Raw genomic sequence first — 13,586 nt, 5'->3', positions numbered from 1 at the left:
AGAAGGGAGGAGGATGGAGCATGGCAGGTGGTAGGAGGGAGAGTATGCTCTTTTAGATAGGAAAGTGGCTCTGGGGAGGCATCTTGTGAACAAAGACTGGGTGAAGAAGACAAGGAGCGAGCCATGTGGGCTTTTCAGAAAGGGCAAATGCTGTGTGGGCTGTCGCTTCCCTGCCCCAGAGCCTGAGCACGTCCCCTGCAGAGCCCCATGTGTGGCTGGTCTCACCCTGAGCTTCCCAGAACGTATCTATCCATGTTTAGGCCCATATCTCTGTTGTCCAGGGCCCAGTTGGGACCGAGAGCTTCTCAGTCAATGTTGAGTATTTGGATGTGAGCCTTTCCCATCTCCCCAACCCCCAGGGCTGGAAGCGCACACATTGTCAACTTGGCTTTCTGGGCCTCTGCTCAGGGCCTCCTGGAGGCAGGGCTTGAGTGGGGCATGGCTAGAGGCTCTCTCCTCCCAGGCTCCTGCATCGCCCACCACTTGTCCTTCCTGTCCTGAAAAGCACCAATGAGGCCACCTCTGGCTCACTCCAGCAAAATCCCATTGAATCCCAGCTTCCATGCACCCCCCTGTCAAGGGGATGTCTGTTGCAGTGCACTGACATCATTTCCTCTACACCTGAGTCCTAAAAATGTCGAAGCAAACTGGTCAGTGCAAGTGGGATGCCTGCGTGACCGGGGCCTCCAATTCCTATGCAATGACCAACTGCATCAATTCATGCAGCACATGCTGATGGGCACCCACTGTGTGCCTGGTCCACCTGCACTGGCACAAAAAGTATGAAATGGGATGATAACTTTTACATCCCAAGTATGCAAGATTGAGTTACCTAAAGCATGAAAATGCTAAACCTAAGGACGCTGGTGTGTGAGGGGCTGGGGGCATCAGAGTCGCTCACTCTGGGGGTCTACAACCTTCTGAGGACACTTCCTGTATGGGGCTTGCAAGTCAGAGGGACATGGCCTCCTCAGGCCAGTCCCACCTCTGCCCATCCCCTTCAAGCCACCTGCCCTCAGCTGAGGGGAAGAAGGGGCAATTCACCCAGGGACCCCTTCCTGACATCCCTATGGTCACATGTCTTAGGTGACTGGAGACTCCTCTACCCACTAGGTAGATGGGCCAGACCTGCTGTGATGGGGGCCAGCTTCCCCCACTCTGCAGGGATGCTTGTGCAGTGCTTAGGTACCAAGACTCCAGGCGATGGGAATGGTGCTATTGTCCCAGTTCTGTCCGGGGCGAGCATCTTGACCTATATACCAGGTCTAAGAGCATAGTTATAATCCTCAGAGGGGATCTTGAACCCTAGCCTCTAGGAAGATGCCAGAAGGGTATGAGAGTGACTGAGGGCTCCCTCAGTAAAAGACTTTTTGGACCTCTGTCCCTTACCTGGGAAAGGGGAGGCCCCATTCCCAGGATTTCCTCTGTCTTTCTCTGGCTTGGGCTGGAGCATTTGCCCCTGTTGCTTCAGCCCCTCCTTTCCTGTCCCCAGGGTCCTCAGTCAGTGTAGCTCCCTATCTCTCCCTCCAAGTGGAGTTCTTGGTACACACACCCTTTCCTTCTGCTTCCCTGTGGGTGTTGGGAACAAAACAGATTCCCCTTACAGCATGGCTGTCCTGTGGGAAACGCTGGCAAATAGGCTCACTGAAACGTGAAGAGGCAGCACCGTGTGTTCAAAAGCAGCCACCATAGGAACTAAAATATAAAACGTTTTCTTTTTTCTCTATATGTGCTTTCTCTGTCTCACCATGTCATGGTGTTTTTATTTTTTATTTGCTGTTTAATGTCACATTCTCTTGGGCATAGGGATATTCACAAGGTGGACAGAGACTCTTGCAGGTACCTGAGACCCTGCCCTGTGACTTTGCCACACCAGTTGCTGGATCCATGCACCATGCCCCAAGCAGGGTGAAAAAGCCCAAGCTCCCTTCCCATGACTCTGCTGTCCCAGCCCAGACAATCAGTGGTCCCCCAAGGGGTTACACCCTTTGTATGGAGATGCGTTTGGTACCCGGCTTGGGAGCTGGGTGGGTGAGAGGCTTGTCCCTGCTGAATTGCCCAGAGAAAGAGCTTTGGTGCTCCTGGCCCAGGGTGGGGACAGCCACTGTCATGGTTTCTCTGACATGCCTTGGGTGCATGTGCCTGCTTGGGGCTTTTCCTCCACCAGCCCCTGAGGAGGGCATCACTAGGGGGCAGTGAGAGCCATGGCTGCCCTCAGTGGAGGGCAGCAGAGGTCACTGTGTGGGGAGGACGAAGGGGCAGGGGAGGCTGGGCAAGTCATGGGGATTCAGAGAGCAGAGGAGTTGGCAGCCAGAACCCTCCAAGGAGGGGGGGAGGCAGGACTGCTGAAAGTCGAAGCTTTGTATACTCGCTCATTGTCCTGGGGACTTCACTCAGAAAACACACATTCCAAGACACAACTATTAAAAATATCCAGAGGGCAGCTTCAGAGCACTGGACCCAAGCAGGGGCCCATCATGGGCATACGATTCATCACTGAGGGCCTGGGCAGCCCTCTCAGGAAGCAGCTGGGATTTCTGCAAGGGAAAGAAACGGGTCAGACCTGCCTCCCAGCTTTTCTGGCTCTTGCAGAATCACCTTGGGAAGCTTTACTAGATATTGATTTCCCAGGCCTTGTGCCAGACTGACAGAACCATCTTGGGGGTGGTCCTCTCACCTCTTAGGTGACTCTGGTGTGCAGCAAGTGTGGGAACCAAGGTGGCGTGGAGTATGCCTGTGTGATCAGCCCTGCCCAGCAGCATGTGTGAAACCCCCTCCCACAGGGTCCTCAGATCTGCTCTGGCCCCTGGAGTGCATAGGCTGCCCCTGGGTGCCAGGAGTGTCATAGTATGACCACAAGCATGGTCTCAATGGCACTAAGGCCACATATGCTAAGGCCACATATGCTAGTGTCTGTCCATGACTGCCTTCTAAAGAGAACTTCCTGGGGGAGGTCCAGGCTGGGCTTTGGGACATGGGATACTCAGGAAGAGCCACAGACAAGGGCTCCAGAGCCTGACCTGACCGATCCATAAGAGTTTGCCACGTGGGGAGGGAGTGGAAGAGCCCTAGGGGCAGTGGGTATTATATGTGCAAAGACACAGGCAGAATGGCCCAGGCGGCTGCCTGGTGATGAACTGTCCAGGAGGCTGAGCCAAGGTGACAGTGGTCTGGGTGGGGCTGTGGTGGGAGATGAAGAGGCAGAAGGCAGACTCTGGAGGCTCTTTGGCTCTGCCGACCCATTTCTAGAGTCTAGGTAATCCCCTTGCTCCAGCTCTGTCTCTTCATTGGATCTGCACCCACCCAAATTCTCTCCGAAGTTTAGAATTAATTAACCTGTGCTCTGCTGGGGCCTGGGGAGACAATGTCAGATTGACAGATTGATCCAGGGCCATATGATTCATTGATGAGGGCACTGGTTGACCCTCTTAGGAAGCAGGGCCCAAGGGGCAGCTGGGATTTCTGCAGGAGAAAGACATCAGTCAGACAGGCCTCCCAGCTTTCCTGGCCCCTGCTGAGCCTGGCAGAAGGCTCAGATTTGAGTCCAGTTCCTGCCTTACGAACTGTGCAAACCCTGGGCAAGACTCTTACCATTTCTGAGCCTCAGTTTCTCATCTGCTGCATAGGAATTGTAAATATACTCATCTCTTAGAGTTGTCAATTAAATGAGACAATGTGTGTAAAGTACTTAGTACAGTAACCAGCAGAAACTAACGGCTCAATGACTTATAATTGTAGTATAATTGATACTACTGTTGTTTTCAGACCAAAAAAGGGAAATCGTATTTGGCTCTCAGGGACCTCTGTGTGGTCCTGCTGAACGGGCAGCACCTGGAGGTAAAATGTGATGTCGAATCAACAGTGGGAGCTGTCTTCAATGCCGTGACATCCTTTGCCAACCTCGAGGAACTCACCTACTTTGGCTTGGCGTATATGAAAGGTAAGCATCTCTTGGGCAGCTCACTGCTGGCCTGGTGCCTCTGGTAACTCGGGTATCTGGGTACCTGAGCTCTGTTTCTTCTGGGAAAACTGTTTGAGACTTGGGTGCCTCCCTTTGTGTACCTAGACATTAGTCAGCATGACGAGGGCTTCAAGTACTCATGGATAAAGCATCAAGCAAGTGCAGAAAGTTGTCAGAAAATAATGAGTGTAAGATGTGGGTTTCTGTGGCTTGCTGGATCTGGTTGATTGATCTCAGGGCACTGAAGTTAGACAAACAAGCAAATGTTAAAAGCATTTCCATCTAATGATGCAGGACTAATGGGGACTTAGTACCCTGACCCTAGGAGCTAATTGAGATTCCATTCTAAATATCCAAGAAAAAGGGTTTCTATACCCTCTTCCCTCTCTGACGTTCTATTAGAGACTCTTTATTTCTGCTGTCAACCTAAAATGACAGTGGAGAGAGACAGGCCCTCCAAAAAATGAGTTTATTTGGCAATTAGCAGGAGATTGCAATATAGGATCCACAAGCCATAGTGAACTATAGATGCATCTAAGGAGGTTGGGCAAGGGCAAGCCTTTATAGACAAAAGAGAGAAGTACATGTGAGTTGTTTTGAAACAAAAAGATGATTGGTTCCGAGGGCTTATTTCAGGAGTTGACACCAGTTCATTAGTGAAAACAGTGTCAGGCAAGTGTTCTTGTGTGAGCGGCGAGCTGCCCTTGTGTGGCAAGCTGTCCTTGTGTGGCTAGCTGTCCTTGTGCTGCTGGCTGTCCTTGTGTGACTCATGTAGCAAGCTGTGGTTTGGAAAAAAGTTTCTATGGTATTTTTCATTAAAGGCATAGAGCATGAGTGACTCCCCCTTATGACCTCCCAGCTCCATTTTAGTAGGGTTAAATATAAGTGACTTATTTTGGTATTGATAATGTTTACATTTCTCCCTTTCGATCAAGTTATTTCTCTGAAAGCATCACTGCAGGATCATCCTGTGGTTAGGTTTTGATTGTTCCTCGGTGCTGGGATGGACCTTTCCTGGTTGGTCTACTCTCATGTTGAAGGGAAATGACCAGCAAGTAGGAGTTGATGTAAAAACCTCTTTCAGCTTCACTTAAGCAACATGGAGGTTTGGAAGGAGTGGCTCTGAGGCTAAGTCTGTCTGGAGTTCATTGTTCTGTTTCATAGGTGTTGGTTGTCATTTCGAAGCACTAGACCAGCATTGGGCATTTTGGTTGACTCTCTGTGTAGCCTGCACATCAGGCAGGAGACTTGTTCCTAGAATTTTACATTGAGTTGTTGTCCAGCTTCAGTTTATGGGCTTTAGGAACAGAACAGTTCTTGTTCTTTGTTCTTCAGATACTGAAGGAAGCAAGAAGAATTCAGGGTCCAATTCAGTCTACAGGTAGATTAGAAACACACAAAAGCAATGAACAGGGCTACAGTCAGATAACAGGTGTAATACAGTTTTCACCTTCCTTCAGAAGCATAATTTCTTTTCTACAGTTACCCCCATTTTTACTAAAGATAATCACAATAAGACAAATTTGTTTACTAAGTAAGTTTAGCCTCATCAAGTTTGGCCTTGATGCATAAGTGCATCAAGAATAGTGATTGACCAGGTAGGCTCCTTTGAAGCTTGTTCTGCTAGAACTTTTGATAAGAATCTCAGCCTGGACTTTTAAAAGTCTCTCAAGGCTAGGAGGCCAAATCAAGACAAACCTCAGTTTGGCTAAAGTAACTTTATGTGTATTTTCAAATATGACATCCAAGTCAAAGCCTTAGTAATATAACCAATTTTAAATATTGTATCCTGTTACAAAGAGAGCATATTTTTATTGAACTTATATCACTATATTATCATGAAAATAAGAATGCTTATGGATAGTTTTAGAATTCTGGTTGGATCAGGAAGGGGGAAAAAGCAAATATTTTAATTTTGTTCACAAGAGTATACTTTATTATATTGTTGTAAACTATAGCTAATGTACAATGAAAAAGTTTCCTTAAATCTAGAAAACAAAACACTTAAAGAACTAGTGAAATTTCAGGTAAAAATTATAAAAACCCATTATTCTTTTTCATCCATTCATTCAGCCTCATGTAATTAATTTTTGTTCTGCTTGATCTTGGTTAGCAGTTTCACAAACTCAGTTTCTTCTTTAGTGTCCTGGACATTTTTCCTTAGTCCAATGGTTTGATCTTGAAGTTATCAGAAACCTGTAACTTGGCAGAATTCTTTCCATCCTTTCTGTGAACCTCCTTGAAGAAAATGCAATTTTTGGACTGTAGCTGATTGCAAATGTGTTTAGAAAAGTATCAACACCACAACATTCCATGGATGATAAGGACTTAGAATGGCCATGGTTAAAATCTGAAGAGAGTTGATTATAACCAGCAATTTACAGATAAATTTCGTTGTTTCTATGGCATATATCTTTTTTTTTTTTTTGAGACGGAGTCTCACTCCTCTTTCGCCCAGGCTGGAGTGCAGTGGCGCCATCTCAGCTCACTGCAAACTCTGCCTCTTGGGTTCACGCCATTCTCCTGCTTCATATCATTTTAACATAATAGCCAAATATTATACTAAGACATATCGGAATTCTAGCAATTTTGTACAATTTTAGGAACATTTATATCAAAACTATATTTGTAAATATAACTTAAAGATTTGGCACCACTTGTTATTGGATAATGTTTCCCATACGTTTTAACATGTTGAACAAACCCAGTTGGTTTAACACCTTTTACGAGGTGAGGGATATATCCTTTGTTGCTTCAAAGGGCCCAGCTGGAAAGACCCAAAGTAAGTTCAAGGTCAAGAAGACTCAATTTAGAATTTGATTTTGGGAAGTTGTCAAAACTGTCAAAAGGTTTAAAACCCTTGATCAAAATAGAATCACTGGTCACTGTAAAATAATTGTCATTCATTTAACCAGAGTGATAATTAAAATTCTTCAAAAGGCAAATACATAATGGTCAAAACTTAGCTCTTTTAATATTGAGAAGATCACTTGTTTTTTTAAGTAATAAAAGCCCTAATAAAACACAGCACAGAGCACAAGAAACTATTTTGATAAAACACAAAATTTTTGTTTTCTAGGCCAATTACTAAAAAGTTAAGGAAAAACATATTAATATTAACAGCAGAGGCTAATACTGCAATATAACTTTATTTTATTAACAGAGAAGACAAAATAATAGTTTTGCACAAGTATGCTTTTGATATTAAGGCTCAAGTTTTAGAAAAACATAAATAAATACTTTTCTTCTAATTTTAATTATCTTGATCACACAAAAATTTCTTTCATAATATTCATCTTCCGTAAACCTTTTGCAATTTTCTCAAACCATTTATAATGTTCTTACTCAGTTTTATTGATATCACTTTTTTCTTTATTTATTCATTTTGAGGCAATCCTCCACTAGCCTCCAACTAGAGAAAATTACTTTTTTAAACAACAACAAATAAAAACACATTCTCATATCTTCCTTTTAACTTTTCTCACCCAAATATATCTTACATTTTTGTACACTTTGTATACAGAATTACGTATAGTAATTGGAATTTAAAAACTCTTGGTAACTTTAATTTTTAGTGAAAACTGGAAAACTAGAAAGTAAGCAATCATAAACTACCTTTTACAAATTTGTGAAAACATTATTTTATAACACCTAGAAATATATGCTCCCTCATAGCACATTTTTTCTGTGTAGAATAGAGCATTTTAATTAACAGACCCAAATATCTTTTGTTCCTCTACAATGAGGAGACAAAAGTATATAAGCTTAAACTTATGTTCAACAACTAATGTTTCAGCATAATATCTTATTCGGAAATGGTCTATTAAATGAATATTCATAATTTCATTTAACTTACTGTAACTTTAATGTTTTAAGTAACCAAAAAGATTTTGTAAACCATTTTAAGTAGACATATCTTATAAAACATAATCATTGTTGAAACGCTTACTTATACTCTATTTCATTTATATTTACATTTATTAATTCACTTGGTTTTAACAATTATGTTTGAATTGTTTATGAAAACTCCATTAGACATTAAACAAATGTAGTCATTATCTTAAGTTATTTTTATTGTTAGTAAATCAGGCAAGTATTAAAAAATACCACAGAAGTAAAGAACCTAAAAGTTAAAACATATGGCTTTTTTTTAACTCTCTTTTTTCGTTGTCACATTTGTCGCACATCAAGCAATTTATTTTTACTGTATGTTTTATTCTTAGGTTACATTTACAATTTTATCATCTTAAACATACATACGCTCTTGCTTGATAAATCCAGATAGAAGAAGTCGTATGTCTGTATTATGTTTAATGTTGACAAGTCTCCACACATGACTATTTTAATTGAACCAAAAAACTTAAACTAGCTTCTATATTTACCAAAAATTATACCAGATCACCTGAACTCAAAAAACATTTAGGTTAGTTCTGTTTTTCTGAGAAAATAGTTAATTTATAAAAGTGTTTATTTTCTTCCTTCAAGCCAAATCTTCTCGCATATACCAATATGACAGTTGTTCAGGATGAGGGTTCTCTAAAAATACTTTTAGACACAAAAGTCCAAATATCCAAAGGTATAGCCACTTCAATTGTGACTCAAAGCCAGTAAGCCTTTAATGTCTTAACCATGGATGCGAGAGTCTTCCACAAAAAGAGTATGAAAAATGCAGTACCCCCCTCAAGATCCAACGTCTCTCCCAAAGATAAAAAACAAAGACCTTACTTGTTAACAACGTAGTGGAGTTGAAACAATTGAGACAAATTCCCCTGTGAGCTGGCACTCTGGGACAAGGAGACGCTTCATGTTTCAGACTCCTAGCCAGCTGGCTAGCCATCTGATGCAAACCTGACAGTCTCCACCACCCGGCTGGTGGAGACCAGAGAAGATATCCTCACTGGCTACAGAGCTCTTGAGACATAAAACAAGATGAAAGGAGAGTCTTATTATAACTTTTATCCTTGTGGTAAATCACACAGAAGACAGAGGTTAAAAAAAAAAAAAGAGCTATTTCTGTTAGAACCTAGAACCAAATTCCTAAGAGTCACAATTCAGAGAACATCCTTACAAATGTTTTTCTCCTGCCAATTCAAATTTAGAAAAGAAGGGACAAGAAAAAATGTTTACCTTCTTCTCTTAGCCAGGCACTACCCATAGATATTTGGGAAAGCTGGCTTTGGAAAGAATCCCCACCTTTTGCGGGCTTTTGTCAGGCCTCTCAGCATCTCATCCATAGGCTGGAGTGAGTGGGGTGTCCAGCCTGTTGGGGTCCCATCCTCATTGCCAGAAACTGTAAGGATGGAAAACTTCCACTTCTATCCTTTATCCTTACAGGCTCCAGCTGTGTCTGAGAAGTAAACTAACATAAGAAAGATCAACAGGAGAAAAGCATAATAAATGTTTTATGTGGCATGGGCGCCCCCATAAGAAGATGAAGACTCCAACAAATTAGTTACTGGGTTGGACAAAAAACAGTTAATTGTGAAAATGGGACTAAATTATGAGGAGGCTTAAAAAATCAGAGTTATTCCAACAAGGTCTGTATGGTATTCTGTGTCTAAACTTCTTGTCCTTGAAGATAAGGATGTTGCCTTTCCTTCCAGGAGAGGGAGGATGACTGTCACATGGGAATTTAATCTTCTTTAAGAAATAACACAAAGATCAAAGTGGCCAATTTGCACCTGATCTTAAAAGTGCACTTAAAAGTGCCTTTAACTTAAATAGCTGATAGGCCCAAATGGCATATTTTAACTTCTTTATTCCACCCATCTAGAACTTCCCTGGAAGATTCACATATTAAAAGATGACTTGGTGGTCATGGAGAGAAGAATTGGATTAGTAGCTGAGCAGTTTGGAAAAGAGTAGTTCGGCTAGAGGAAGACAAAGAGGAAGAGGAATTGTAGATAGGGGAGGGAAGGTTCTGGAGACAAATGAGTCTCAGCTAGCTTTGAGATATTTGCATTAAGGCATTTTTGAGTCCTGAATGCATTTTGAAGTCTCAAGATGCCAATTGAAATATGTGCCCCATTCAAACTGACCTTATAGCTGCAGTCTTCTAATTTTAATTCTAAGGAAAAAACAAGCTTGGGCAGTTCAAATGATCTCCAGCTGGCCATTGGAGCTCTAAATTATCTTTGGTATAATTTGTCCATAAGCTTAGAAATGCATGGGGTGAATTATGTTTGGAAAGTCTATCTGATGCCGATTTAAATTCTTTGCACAAACAACCAACACCAAGAGTACTCATCAGAAAAGATGCCAAATCCCCTACAAAAGTGAAACCAAAAGAATACTCAGAAGAAGGACCATGTCTTTCAGACCTATAAAACCAGATCTCGAATCAAGTCAAAGCAAGCCAAAACGAGGGTGCTCAAATCCAAGACAGAACTTAGCACCAGCAGAAAGATGATTCCTGGAAGCAGAGAGCACAATGGGCTCCAGTGGGCACTGCACGTGTTCTGCGGTCACTGATATGGGAAAAGGCTTGTCCTTTTTGGATCCCACATCTCTAACACCAGGTTTTGCCAACCTAAAATAACAACAAAGAGAGACAGGCTTTCCAAAGAAAGAGTTTATTCAGGAATTAGCAGGAGATTGCAATCCGGGATATGCATGTTCTAGAGGACTACAGGTTCATCCCAGGAGGCTGGGGGAAGGGGAAGCTTTTAAAGACAAAAGAGAGAAGTACACGTGAGTTGTTTTGAAGCAAAAAGATGATTTTTTCCAGGGGCTTATTGCAGGAGTTGACATCAGTTCATCAGTGGAGACAGAGTGTCATGCAAGTGTTCTTGTGTGAGTGGCTAGCTGTCCTTGTGCTGCTGGCTGTCCTTGTGCTGCTGGCTGTCCTTGTGCTGCTGGTTATCCTTGTGTGACTCATATAGCAAGCTGCAGTATGGAAAACATTTCCTGTGGTATTTTTTTGGTATAGGCACATGCATGAGTGCCCCTCCCTCATGGCCTTTTGGCTGCACTTTATTAGGGTTAGACATAAGTGACCTCATTTTGGTATTGATAACTTTCACACCATTACTGTAAATATCACGTTGCCACAGCTGGATTTCCTTAACCACTGTGTGGAGGCTGAGCTGGGATCACACTGGCCTTCTGGCAAAATCCTCTCTCTCCCAGCCCATCTGGCTTAGGTGTCATATCTCAGTGTTCCTCTATTTTCCCATTTCCAGTAGGAGAAGCTCGTGAACTTGTATTATTATTCTTTGTACCAAGCAGGTTTGGTGAGAGCATGTTCTTATCCTCATAGTTCTCATCAGACCTTCTAAAGATCTCTCTCACAAATAAGAAGAACAACTGTTATATGCTTTGATGTGATCAATTGATATTTGTTCGACCTTTGTAAAGTGTGAATACAGGTGTCTTTAGGAATTGTGTTGTTACTGATCTGTAAAATGCAATCTAATCCAGTGTGCTTGCATTGTGAGTGCACCTGCACTCACAAATCCACTTATCTCCTACCTGCCTTCTCCCAATCAGGTGGCCATCCTGAGCCCCTCCCACGTGGACAATTCTACACCTGCCTAGCTAGGGTCATCTTGGGGAAATCACTCAAAGGTGACTACCTCTAGGGTTTGGATATAGACCAACTTGGGAGGGTTTACCAACCAACCTTTGGTGGGAACTGCCTATCTCTTGGGGAGAATTCATCCTAAGGGAAGGGTGAGTACAGTGTGGGGCATCAGATTCAGCAGCAAGGACAGAGGCAGGTGGCAGAGGGGATGGAGTTCTGAGTGTGGTGTGGTGACTGCTGTTTAAACCGTGGACACTCCCTCCCCACCCCACCATGCATATGCATTGGGAGAAGAGGTCGGTCACCAGTTTAAAAGTTCTGCCTTCCAAAACTGGGCAGGACTCCTGTGCCCAGGCAAGCTGCTAGAGAATGCTTTGGGCTGAAAGGGTGGAGCACTGAGGAGGAGCCACTTTGAGTGTGTGGTAGAACAGGGCAGGGGCAGACCTGCAACAGTCCCCAGGAGTGGCCGAGGGCACTGGAGGGGTTGAGCTTTGCTGTGAAGAGAGCAGAGGGGTGGGGGAGGGGCCTTCAGTGGCTGAGGCTGATTCAGCCTCCCTCCCAGAGGTACTGGAGGACACACTTGCCAGGATTTGAAGTCCTGAGCTTGGGTTGCTGGAATTTTCAATTTGGAACCACTTGGGTCAAAGGGCAAATTGACTCCACTTACACCATGTCTTAAGCAGCTCAGGCGGCTCTAACAAAACACTACAGAGGGGGTGGCTCAAAAATAGACACTTCTTTCTCACAGCTCTGGAGGTTGGAAAGTCCAAGAACGGGATTCCAGCTGATTCTGTTCCTGGTGGGGTCCTCTTTCTGGCTTTCAGAGGCCTCCTTTTCACAGTGTCCTCACATGGCTGAGAGAGGAAGCTCTGGTGTCTTCCTCCTCTTATAAGGATGCTGATCCCATCATGGGGGCCCCACACTCATGATCTCATCTAAACATAGTTACCTCCTAAACACCCCACCTCCTAATGCCATCAGATTGGGTGTTAGGGCTTCAACATATGGATTTGGGAAGACACACATATTTGGACTGTAGGATTCCATGGCTGGGGAGGAGGGGGGTGGTCCAGCTGAGGTGGAGGGTTCTGGCACATTGCACAAACTTAGTCAAACTCCTTTCCTTGGTTTTCCATTTCATACCCATGAGATGATAGCTGAAGGCAGATATTAAGCGACATCTTGTAAGATAAGATAACTAATGGTGTTTTCTCCTCTTGGTGCTGAGTTTTCCTTATTTGACCCTCTTCTCTTTGTCTGCTCCTTCTTGACACCTCACGACCCCAATAAAGCTTCCTCGGTACCAGGTATGCAAAGACTTACCTCCCACTCCTGCACTTACCCAGCTCGTGTGTGACTCTCTGGGTAGGGCTTAGGGCTATGAGTGTGAGAGATAGTGCATTCCCTACTGCTTCTCCCTCCACACATGCTCTATTTCCATTTCAGGCAAAGAGTTCTTTTTCCTGGACAGTGAAACCAGATTGTGCAAAATAGCTCCTGAAGGCTGGAGAGAGCAGCCTCAGAAGACCTCCATGAATACCTTCACACTCTTCCTGAGGATAAAGTTCTTTGTCAGCCACTATGGGCTGCTCCAGTGAGTGCTGCAAAACTGTTCATTTGTTCCTTAAGGGATTTATGTATGTCCAGGCTGATGGAGAGGTAATGGATCGACAAGTGCTTTGCAAACTGTAAATTACATACAAATAACAATAGCTGTTGTGGTTGGTTTTCTGTTGATTGGATTCTGATCAAGATAGAACAAAGGAGGAAAATCAGTTTTTTTATGCAGGCCCTGGTGAGAATGAGAATATGCCCTTTTGTTTCAGACATACTCCACTCAAGGTCAAAATTCTCTGTCTGTGACCCCAAAATGCCCCCTCACCCCCAATACACCACTCAGCAGCCCAGTCATAAGGGTTGGAGGACAGAGACATGGGTTTGCAGTTTGATCAGTGCTTCTTTATTTCTTTGCTTATTAGGAACACCACTGAACTGATTATTAACTTCCTCACTCAAACCAGAGCAGGAAACACCTCTGTAAGTTTGTGTGAAGTGACTGGCATAGAGTGGCCCTAAACTAGGGGCAGGAGGCCTGGTGTAAAT

General features: G+C 43.6%; 1 protein-coding gene across 2 annotated transcripts in view; it reads left to right on the top strand.

Moving 5' to 3' along the window:
* FRMPD2 (FERM and PDZ domain containing 2) overlaps positions 1 to 13,586 on the top strand; it is a 119,584-nt gene that overhangs the window by 39,862 nt on the left and 66,136 nt on the right. For both annotated transcript variants that reach the window (XM_032171410.2, XM_032171400.2), the window contains 2 exons: positions 3,766 to 3,940; positions 12,930 to 13,077. In XM_032171410.2, the coding sequence (XP_032027301.1) occupies positions 3,766 to 3,940; positions 12,930 to 13,077 (323 nt within the window). The remainder of the gene's footprint in view (positions 1 to 3,765; positions 3,941 to 12,929; positions 13,078 to 13,586) is intronic.

Source organism: Hylobates moloch, unplaced genomic scaffold, assembly GCF_009828535.3.
Source record: "Hylobates moloch isolate HMO894 unplaced genomic scaffold, HMol_V3 SCAFFOLD_3, whole genome shotgun sequence".
NCBI lineage: Eukaryota > Metazoa > Chordata > Mammalia > Primates > Hylobatidae > Hylobates > Hylobates moloch.
Note: the sequence above shows the minus strand (reverse complement) of the source record. Positions and strands in the feature narration are given on the sequence as shown.